The sequence below is a fragment of the Octopus sinensis genome, linkage group LG21 (assembly GCF_006345805.1).
Source record: "Octopus sinensis linkage group LG21, ASM634580v1, whole genome shotgun sequence".
Taxonomy (NCBI): domain Eukaryota; kingdom Metazoa; phylum Mollusca; class Cephalopoda; order Octopoda; family Octopodidae; genus Octopus; species Octopus sinensis.
Window position 1 is genome coordinate 328,847 of NC_043017.1, and position 11,843 is coordinate 340,689.

The 11,843-nt window shown below is 37.3% G+C and overlaps 1 protein-coding gene across 1 annotated transcript in view; it reads left to right on the forward strand.

Moving 5' to 3' along the window:
* Positions 1 to 3,805: 3,805 nt before the first annotated feature.
* LOC115222734 overlaps positions 3,806 to 11,843 on the forward strand; it is a 21,462-nt gene continuing 13,424 nt past the window's right edge. Inside the window, exon 1 of the mRNA XM_029793034.2 lies at positions 3,806 to 3,942. Within this exon, the coding sequence (XP_029648894.2) occupies positions 3,935 to 3,942 (8 nt within the window). The 5' untranslated portion in view covers positions 3,806 to 3,934. The remainder of the gene's footprint in view (positions 3,943 to 11,843) is intronic.

The window sequence follows — 11,843 nt, forward strand, 5'->3', positions numbered from 1 at the left end:
AAACATACAATTTCCGCACGAAGACACGTAGTCTATGCCCTAGGGACGTAGCTTCAACCGTGTTCTTTCTGATGTGAATTTGCTACCCAGGTATCGGTTATCTTTCTAATTATCCTTAATAAGATAATTCATTCAACTACTCAAATATATATATATATATATATATATATATATATATATATATATATATATATATATATATATATATAATATATATATATATACAGGGTGTCCCCAAAAATGTATACACATTGAACAGGCTTTGAACAAGACTTTGAACAGGAAGAGTTTTATTTCCAGAGATGGGGCACCTCCACACTACCATCGCGATGTTAGATCCTTTCTTGATGGGATCTTGCCAAACAGGTGGATTGGACGGAGAGGTTTGTCGAATACCCTCCACGTTCACCAGACCTCACACCACTAGACTTCTTTTTATGGGGATACCTAAAGGACAAATCTACGCACAGAAACCTGCAACAGTCGTTCAATTGAGGGCAACCATTGAACATGAATGTACGAATATCCCAAGGGAATTGTTCCATGACGTGTGCCATTCCATCGCTTCGCGTTGTCAGCAGTGTCTGGAGCAGAACGGACATCAGTTTGAGAACATGCGATAACAAGACAATAGAATGATATTTGTAAATTCTTTTACATGTTGAAAATTATTCGAATTATAATAAACCCCAAATTTACAATTATTTAAAGTGTGTATACATATTTTTGGGAGACCCTGTATATATATGGTTGCAGCTTGTTAAAAAGGTTCTGAAAACAATTACAGTACGGACATTTGATAAGAAACATAGAAGCAACTTCGATGAGGTTTTCTTTGGTTTTATATCGATCTCCATATTCAACTGGTCCTTATTTAATCGACCCTAAAAGCATAAAAGTCAAAGCTGACATTGGTGGAATTCGAACGCGGAATGTGAAGCTCCTGGGCAGAGCTCTAGACATTAGTAACAAGGTATTAGCTGGATGTGTGTGTGTGTGTGTGTGTGTAATGGTTAGGTGTGTGTGTGTGTGTGAGTAATGGTTAGGTGTGTAACTTATTTTGTAATTGTTGAATAGTGTTTCACACCTGCTGACTTTGAACCTGACTTTACAAAAAATTGTTTTTCCAAACAAAAGGTCGATTGTTATTTTAAGCCATTAAACGACTACCATCATCATCATCATCATCATCATAATCATCATCATCATCATTATCAAATTATCAAAAGAACTTATTCTTTGTAAGCCCACTACTTATTCTATCGGTCTCTTTTGCCAAGTTTCTTTTGATTAGAAATTTAAGGTGCGTGAGTTGAGATATTTTAGAATTTCTTTAGAAATGTCAAAGAAAATGCAGTTTCGTATATAGGCATATATGTAAGTATGTATGTATGTATGTATGTATGAATGTATGTATGTAAGTATGTATGTATGTATGTATGTATGTATGATGATGATGAAGGCTGTCCATTCCTGATCGAAGAAGGCGGTCGCTGACCATTGCCCACATTGTCTGCAATGCCCATGCTAATTACCATTGCATTTGTGGTCAGATTTACCCGATGTGCCCAAACCCTTGCGCCAATGAGCCGAGTGTGTTATGAATATATTGTTGTCGCAAAAGGGAGTTGTTCTCTTGTGACCCACAAGATTAACTTGTTTTGGGTTCGGTTCTGCCGTAACGTATAAGAATAAATATGCAAACAAAGAATAGGGCTTTCATAGATGTTCTCTCCTAAAACTGCACCTTCAGTTCCACCTGTGTGGACGTTACCATCTCAAAAAACAAACGCTTCATAAAAATACAATTTCAAAATAATAATAATAAAATGTTATAACTTTCAACAAACTCAGATTCAAAATCGGGGTACAGTTTGTGTTTCATTGCAGCAAATTATTTCAAAAGCAATTTTGTTCCCACATTATTTTTCAACTCATTTCAATAATTTTTAACTTGGTCAAAATTAAAAAAGTGAATTTTTTTCTTACAGATAATTGTGAATATTCTATCTGTGTCTTTACGTGACTTCTTGACATTTAGATAAAAAAAAAATTCCAAGGTAGAAGCGGTAACTATTGTATCGTGTTATCAGGTAAAATCACTCGTTTCATTCACATGTTGTTTGAGTTAACACAGAAAATATTTTCATCATAGTGTATCATGCTTATTTTTTGTGTAGCTCTATTCTTCCTCTGCAACTTCTGTTTATCGAGGTTGAAATATGAAAAAAATTTACCGCTTTGTAGACATTTGAACATTGAGAGTCCAGTATGGAAAAAAAAAGAACTTTCGAGATTCGTTTCTCTTTGCTTTTAACCTTTAGCACACTGCCTTTTCTCTAGAAATGTTCCCATGCCGCTCACCTGATGCACTTACAGTGTGCTAAAGATTAATCAACGTTCAAACGTTGCCAAAGCCAATTTGTACCATGTACGGGACATTAGTGAGGGCTGTGTACGGAGAAGTATATGAACTCATAATATTCTGTGCGTGTATACAAATATTCCACTGAACTTTTTAATAATTCCTCCTGGAAATTATCTTGAGAATGTATATATTTGTTGTAATCTTTTGTGCCCAATATTTCAATGAACTTGTTAAACTTTTTAAAGTTCTTAACATGCTCTTGTCACCAAAGAATATATATATATATATTGTAGTACTCTGTGTCAACCAATATTCTGTGCGTGTTTGAATATACAGATACAATACCAATATCCCACTGAACTTTTTAATAATTCCTTCTGGAAACTATCTTTAACATTTTCTTGAGAATGTAAATTTATGTTGTAATCTTTTGTGCCCAATATTTTAAGGAACTTGTTAAACTTGTTTATGTCCTTAACATGTCCTTGTTACTAAAAACTGTATATATGTAATGTAGCATTTTGTAACAACCAATAATTAACGCAACCAAACTTTTACATGTTACTTTTGATAATCTTTTTCCAAAGAGTGAAACCGGTAAAGTAAATAAACATCTTTTAAAATTGCATTTTCAAACCTTCTTTCGTATATATGTATATATATATATATATAGAGAGAGAGAGAGATAGAGAGAGAAAGAGAGAGAGAGTAGTGGTACAGCAAAGCACCAACGTTTACTGGAAATAGCAGTCCATAAATTTACGACGCTATAGTAAAGCTTCACTGTGTATATACTGGCCAACACGTGTGAGGGGAGCAAAAAAAAAAAAAAAAATTCGTCTTATCTCCAGGAAGAACATTAGATAAATGAAGAACCCAGAATCGGATAATCTGGTACGTAGGTTTCGGACTCTTCAAATACGTTTGTTATCGTAAATTTGATTAGTCTTCTGCAGCAAGATTTATCTGGACAATATTTTAAATCTTGGTACATCAATGCTAGTAGACTCTCCTGAACGCCTCGCCGTTAACAGAACCGAGAACAGTGAAAAAAATATAAACACGTACCATATAAAATATATGTTTGCGGTGCCCCAGCATGGCCGCAGTGATATTACTGAAACAAGTTGAAGAAAAAAAAAAAAAAAAAGGAACTGCCCGAAATATCAGCATGCATGTAATTCATAATCGATAATTCTCCATTCGATCATTCTATCCACCAATGAACGCAGAAGAGAACTCTTAATGAAAGAGGAGAAAGACAGAGAGAGAGAGAGAAAGAAAGAAAGAAAGAGAGAGAGAGAGAGAGAGAGAGAGAGAGAAAGAGTGAGAGAGAAAGAGTGAGAGAGAGAGAGAGTGAGAGAAAGAGAGAGAGTGAGATAGAGAGTAGAGGCGTAAGAGTATTGGAGCGAAAAGCAAGAAGAAGAGAGGAAGAGAGAAGGCGAGAGTGGCAGATATTGGTAGACGGAGAGCTTACTAGTGCTACTTTTTGAGAATACTATTGCCTCGATACCACAATCTTGGCCTCAGAAAAGTAAACGTAACGAATGTAGAAAATTTTAGGAAATGGAGAGGTTAGTGTTTTCTTTTATTATTATCTGTTATTGATGTGAATTTCTGTCGGTTTCGATGATTCCCGTTTCTTTTGCCATTCCGTTCTTCCCTCTGCCGCCGTTCGTTTTTCCTTTTCTATTTTAGCGTTTATTCTTCTCGCTTATAAATAAGAATATACGCGAAATGGCTTTTATATAAACATACATACACACACACTCGCGCGCACACACACACACATACATACACACACACGCACACACGCGTCGGAATGTGTGGGTGTGGGGGTCCCAGATGAACCTACCTCACGACAGGAGACACAGATGCGGGCAGCGGCATCAAACTCCCTTGTTGACCAAGTGCCACGTATCAGAGGTGGATTCACATATTAGTGTAGCTCATTCAGCGGTGGTGCCCCAGCATGGCCGCAGCCTTCGGGCTGAAACATTTTTAAGGATTTAAGGATATATATATACGTGTATATATATATATATAATATATATATATATATATATATATATATATATATATATATATATATATATATATATATATATATATATACATATATATATATATATATATACTCTTTTACTCTTTTACTTGTTTCAGTCATTTGACTGCGGCCATGCTGGAGCACCACCTTTTAGTACTTATTCTATCGGTCTCTTTTTGCCGAACCGCTAAGTGACGGGGACCTAAACACACCAGCAATGCCAGGGGGACAAACACAGACACACAAACACACGCATACATATATATATACATATATATATATATATATATATATATATATATATATATATATATATATAATATATATATATATATATATACTAAGCAATTAAGGGTTTAGCAACGAATTGCCTCACCACACACCGAATTTAGAAATAGCAGTCAAAGAGTTATAGCTATTCTTTCTACTAAAAGGGAGATCTCAGTAAAAACACACCATTTGAAAGGCAAACACAGACAGGTAAGAGAGAATGAAATGACGGCAATCTATCATACAATTTTAAGTCACCTACGGACGTACGTTTCGAAATCAAGTTTTAGGAAAGCATCAGAATTAGATAATTCTACCTTACCCAACTTCTTTTCTCATCAGCGTAGGACACTACAATTATGAATAATTGTATATTAAATTTATATATATATATATATATATATTTATATATTATATATATATATATATATTATATATATATATATATATATATATATATATATATATATATATATATATATTATATATATACGTATATGTATATATATATTTGTACATTTCTACACACAGACACGGCGTGCGCGCGCGCACACACACACATATCTGTGTATATGTGCGCACGTGTATATATGCATACATATATGCATATTAAGACACACCATAGAAGCCAACAGTAAGCGAGCCAACAGTAAGTGTGTATGTATGGGTGGGTACGTGTGGGTGGGTGGGTATTTTTAATACTTTTGTTTTTTTAAGCTGTCCTACGCAACCATACTGGGTTACTTCTGCGAATGATTTAGTCGAAGGAATTAACAGAGATCGCATTTCCAAAAGTGATGTAAATTATATCAGATCTATTTTGTGGTGTGGCTTGTCTTTGTGGGAAACAAATATCAACACGCAGGCCCGCTCGTTACACATCTATCTACCTACCTGACTATCTATCTATCTATCTATCTATCTATCTATCTATCTATCTATCTATCTATCTATCTATCTATCTATCTATCTATCTATCTATCTATCTATCTATCTATGGGTGAATGTAGCAAGAATGGCACGTATGAATGACGAAGCCACCTTGAGCATGATCCTATGAACCCAGAAATTGAAAACAGAGAGTTGCTTATTCGCAAAAAAAAAAAAAGAAATATAACATGTGACTCCATTGACCGAGGTTACCGTGGTCTTTTCCGTAGGCTTTTCTTTCCACGGGTAAACCTCACCTGTCCTCCCCTTTACACTTCATATTGACGTTTCTGTGATAACGATCCCTATTGATCAATTTTTTTTTCCACTCCCCCTTTTTTTAACCCCCCTTTTTTTTGTCCTCTTTCTCTCCTTTTACGATCCCTTTTGATCGAAACTCCCCCTTCCTTTTTTCTTTTTTTTTTAAACCTTCAAAAGAAAAGCTCTACCTTGTAATTTGTTCTATCTGTGTGCAGCCCTGTGTGGCTAATAAAGAAACATATCTATCTATCTATCTATCTATCTATCTATCTATCTATCTATCTATCTATCTATCTATCTATCTATCTATCTATCTATCTATCTATCTGACTATTTCTCAATCTATCTATCTATCTATCTATCTATCTATCTATCTATCTATCTATCTATCTATATCTATCTATCTATCTATCTGTCTGTCTGTCTGTCTGTCTGTCTGTCTGTCTGTCTGTCTGTCTATCTATCTATCTATCTATCTATCTGTCTGTCTATCTATCTATCTGTCTCTCTGTCTATCTGTCTCTCTGTCTATCTGTCTCTCTGTCTATCTATCTCTCTATCTATCTAACTGCACGTGTGTGCATGTCTGTTTGTTACTCTGTAGTAAACAACACAGGAATTACGTTTTAATATAAAATTCCATCCTCTAAATTTTGCCTGTTCATCCTCTCTTCCTCGTGCACACTTCTCAGCAATTCCAACATCATTTTTTGTTTTATTCGCTGTCGAAGTCGGAATTTCGGTGGTAAGTCAACTCGACTGCTTACCGTGTTACATTACACCGTTAAACGCAATTTTATCTGAGCTCTGTTTACATACATAAATGCATACTTACACGAATAAATGTTTGTATATATATATATATATAGATATATATATATATATATATATATATATATATATATATATATATATATATATATATATGTGTGTGTGTGTGTGTGTGTGTGTGTGTCTGTGCGTGTATATATATATATATATTACTCACTACTTAAACAAAACTTGACTTAAACAGGATTCGAATAATCCTATCAGGTGGTGCTGTTAAGTTAGACATGGCCTGGACCAATCCTTGGTCGAAACATATCTAAGTTTTATCTAAGTTTTATATATATACATATATATATATATTTGTTTATTTATTTAAATCTTTATGTATAGTAATCACTCGTCCCATCACTCGTCACCTATCGCGTCCTCAATACATCGCTGATTTATGTAAATATATGTAAATTTATATCTCAAACTCCTCAGTATATCGTGGGTTCCTGTGGCCGATAGGTATTTATACTTTTTTTAGATTTGATTATTTCTATGGTAAAATAAACATGTTCTCGCCTAAAAATTAATAAATCTTATAAATAAAAATACAACACAATACTGCACAGTATAACACATGAATTAAAATATGCTAAAAGAAAATACCTGGTGTACTGAAGATGAGTAAACAAAAGAATCGCACCTGCTGTATGGAAAACGTAACTCGGCAGACGAGTGTGTGGTATTGATAAAAAATATAAAAATAATAAAAATATATACAATACAGTACATTTTCTACTTCGCAGATTTTCACCTACCGCGGGTTTTTTGGAACGTAGCACCTGAAATAGTCGAGGATTATTGTATATATATATAAAAATGGGGAAAACTGGAGGGCGGTCTTTCTGGTAGTACATATAATGGGATATTATTATTATTATTTAAAAATACACGACCCGGGAGTACGGCTATACGCATTACTATAATATTTCTAAAAGACGCATGAATATTCGTACTAATTTGAATAAAGAAAGACTACAAATCGTATTTCCGTGTATTCATATGTTAGAGCCATAAATTGGTTCACACTAGGCTAAATATGTAACCGCAGTTAAGTTATAGAACAGGGTCTGTCAGTGTCACCAATGTCGACCTATTCATGTTTTTTATACATATAGGCGCAGGAGTGGCTGTGTGGTAAGTAGCTTGCTAACCAACCACATGGTTCCGGGTTCAGTCCCACTGCGTGACATCTTGGGCAAGTGTCTTCTGCTATTGCCCCGGGCCGACCAATGCCTTGTGAGTGGATTTGGTAGACGGAAACTGAAAGAAGCCTGTCGAATACATTTATATGTACATTTTTTGTGTTTTTTGTTTTTGTATCCGTGTTTGTCCCCACCATCTCCATCGGTTGACAGCATCATTTTCGCTATAAATCAATAAAGAAAAGTTAGCAGCAATTCGACCTATTTATTAATTAATATTGATCAATACTGTACTTTTCGCATCCTCTGGCATATTTATGTATTGGGAACGGAGGATGTTTGTCTGTTCACACTAAATCACTATCGTATTATTATAGCATTACATACAATGTACAACTCATTCGTTGAGTAGTTTCAATTGATTTCTGGTTCCACTAAACATACATGAATGCAAACATACATCCATACGTACGTACACACACACACACACACATGTATATATATTCTTTTATCCTTTAACTTGTTTCAGGTTGGGCTAAGGACGCAGAAAATGTGTCAAAGCCGACAGGAAGCGTCGATGCTTCCTAGGGCTATATAGCGGTGGTGTAATCCCTTCTACGGGACTGTCACGTTATGTTGACTTTATACAACCAGTCTATCGCTCCACCACCGCTCATGTCTCGTTGAGACATTTAAAAATTCAATATTTCTAATATATATATATATATATATATATATATATTATATATTATATATATATATATATATATATTATATTGTTTGTTCCTTCTCGAACCACGCCTGGATCATAGGGTCGGTTTCCTTGGTGTATAGGTTTCCCCACCTGGACGGGACGCCGGTCCGACGCAGGTGAGCTGCAAGATGCAGGAGGAAAGAGTGAGAGAAAGTTGTGGCGAAAGAGTCAGCAGAAGTTCGCATTACCTTCTGCCAGTGTTTCGCTCATAAACAGACACATCGCCCGCTTTGAGATTCGAATCCACGAGTCCGCTGCTCTACCACTAGGCCATGTGCCTCCATATATATATATATATATATATAATCTATTGCTATACATACCTATATACACACATACATACATACATACATACATACATACCTATTGTGAAAGCACTTCTCTTCCCTAGCACTCCGTCGGTTACGACGATGAGGGTTCCGGTTGATCCGAATCAACGGAACAGCCTGCTCGTGAAATTAATGTGTAAGTGGCTGAGCACTCCACAGACACGTGTACCCTTAACGTAGTTCTCGGGGATATTCAGCGTGACACAGAGAAATACAGGTCCTTTGAAATACAGGTACAACAGAAACAGGAAGTAAGAGAAAGTTGTGGTGAAAGAGTACAGCAGGGATCACCACCATCCCCTGCCGGAGCCTCGTGGAGCTTTAGGTGTTTTCGCTCAATAAACACACACAACGCCCGTTCTGGGAATTGAAACCGCGATCCTATGACCGCGAGTCCGCTGCCCTAACCACTGGGCCATTGCGCCTCCACAAACATATCTATAGCTATACAAAAATATATATACATACATGCGTGGCACCTTGGGCAAGTGTCTTCTATAGCCTTGGGCTGACCAAAGCCTTGTCCGTGGATGTGATAGACGAAACATAAAGAAAGCCGTCGCACACACACACACACACACACACACACACACACACACACACACACACATAGGAGAGTGCAAAAGTAGGTATACAATAAGTATCATATCAATGTTATAATATTTAATATACAGGGCGGTGAGAGCTGGCAGAATGGTTAGCACGTCGGGCGAAATGCTTAACGGTATTTCGTCTGCCGCTACGTTCTCAGTTCAAATTCCGCCGAGGTCGACTTTGCCTTTCATCTTTTCGGGGTTGATTAAATAATTACCAGAAACGCTCTGGGGTCGATATGATCGACTTAATCCGTTTGTCTGTCCTTGTTTGTCCCCTCTGTGTTTATCCCCTTGTGGGTAGTAAAGAAATAGGTATTTCGTCTGCCTCTACGTTCTGAGTTCAAATTCCGCCGAGGTCGACTTTGCCTTTCATCCTTTCGGGGTCGATAAATATAGTACCAAAAATTTCCGGCCTTGTACCTAGAGTAGAAAAGAATATTTAATTCGTTAAAATTATTAGCACATTAAATTAGTCAGCCTCATTTTTGATATTTTCAGTATCATTAAACATAGTAATTCATTCATCATAGCTATAAGAATTCTTTTATCGAAACTTTTAATGTTTTTGATAAAAAGAAATGAGCACTGTACGTATTTTATCTTTTTTTCTGTGTTTGTTCCCCCGTCACCGCTTGACAACTGGTGCTGGTTGGTCACGTCTCCGTATCTTATCGGTTCGGCCAAAACGACAGATCGAATAAATACCTGGCTTTAAAAGAGTACATGAGTCGATTTGTTTGACTAAAAGTTCTTCAAGGTGGTGCTCTAGCATGGCCAAAGTCTAATGACTGAAACAGAGAAAAAGAATAAAAGATACCTACCTACCTACCTACCTACCTACCTACCTACCTACATACATACATACATACATACATACATACATGATGGCCGTCCACTCGTGACCGAGGAAGACCATTGCCGACCTCCAGGAACATTGTGCGCTCTACGACTAACTTATATTTTGCATTTGCGGCTCCGTTGGTGACTAATGAGCCCTGCTCTTGACAAGCATACACGACTGCAAATATTGCAGACCAAGCTTTCCCCATTCACTATACGAGCCGTGCGCTTTCGCGCAGCTCGCTTAAGTTCTTCATGCTGGATACGTGCTCTCTCAATAGTGTCGATCCCCTCCTTAACCTGCTTCCTCCATCTGTGGCGATGACAGGCATTGTTCTCCCAGTCAGTGTCCTGCATATCACAGGCCTTTAACGAGGACTTGACACAGTCCTTAAATCGCAGACTTGGTTTCTACCGGAGTCTCCTTCCATTCACAAGTTCTCCATAGAGGTGTCCAGTCCAACGCAACCGGTGCTTGTGCACCATCGCCTCGATACCCAAGATATCAGCTGTCCTCAGGGTCTGTGTGTCTGGAATTTTTGAGGTCCAGCCAACATTGAGAATATGTCTGAGACATCTCTGATGAAAACGTTCAAGGACTCTTACCTGACGTTTGTACAGAGTCCATGTCTCACATGAGTAGAGAAGCGATGTCAGTACACAAGCAGGGTACACAGCAACTTCTGTTCTCCTTGCGATGCCATGTTGGGACCAGACACGAGACTGAAGAGACCGGAAGGAATTAGTTGCTCTCTACAACCTGAAGGATATTTCCTCATCCAGGGAGCAAGAACGGCTGAGTGTGCTGCCCAGGTAGACAAACTTGTCTACTACCTTCAGAATTGTTCCTTCAACCAAGATAGCTGGTTCTATATATGGATTTCCTGGTGCAGGCTGGAACATTACAACAGTCTTGTCCAGGCTAATGCTGAGTTCAAATGCCCTGCAAGAAGCAGAAATGCAATTCATGAGTATTTGCATGTCATCCACTGTATGAGTGACTAAGTCACAGTCATCTGCATAAAGGAGGTCACGAATAATAGACTGGGAAACCTTTGAATTGGCAGCAAATCGGCGAAGATTAAAGAGGCGGCCAGAAGATCGATATCTGACATATATTCCCAGAGAGCTAACCTAAGCAAAAGCATGAGTAAAAGCATCAGCAAAGTACAAAGAAAAGAGAGTTGGGGCAAGGATGTCATCCTGCTTGACACCATTCTCTACAGGAATGGGTCCCGCCATGGCACCACCATCATTGACCCAAGCCTCCATCCCATCATGAAATGATTTAATTATAGATACAAAGTGATCCGGACATCCAAGTTTGCCAAGTATTTTCCATAGAAAGGCCCTATTTACAGTATCAAAGGCCTTAGTTAAATCAATGAATACCTGGACAAGATCCATATTCTGCTCATAGCACTTCTCCTGCATCTGCCATGCTGTGAAAATCATATCCATTGTCCCTCTACCAGATCGGAAGC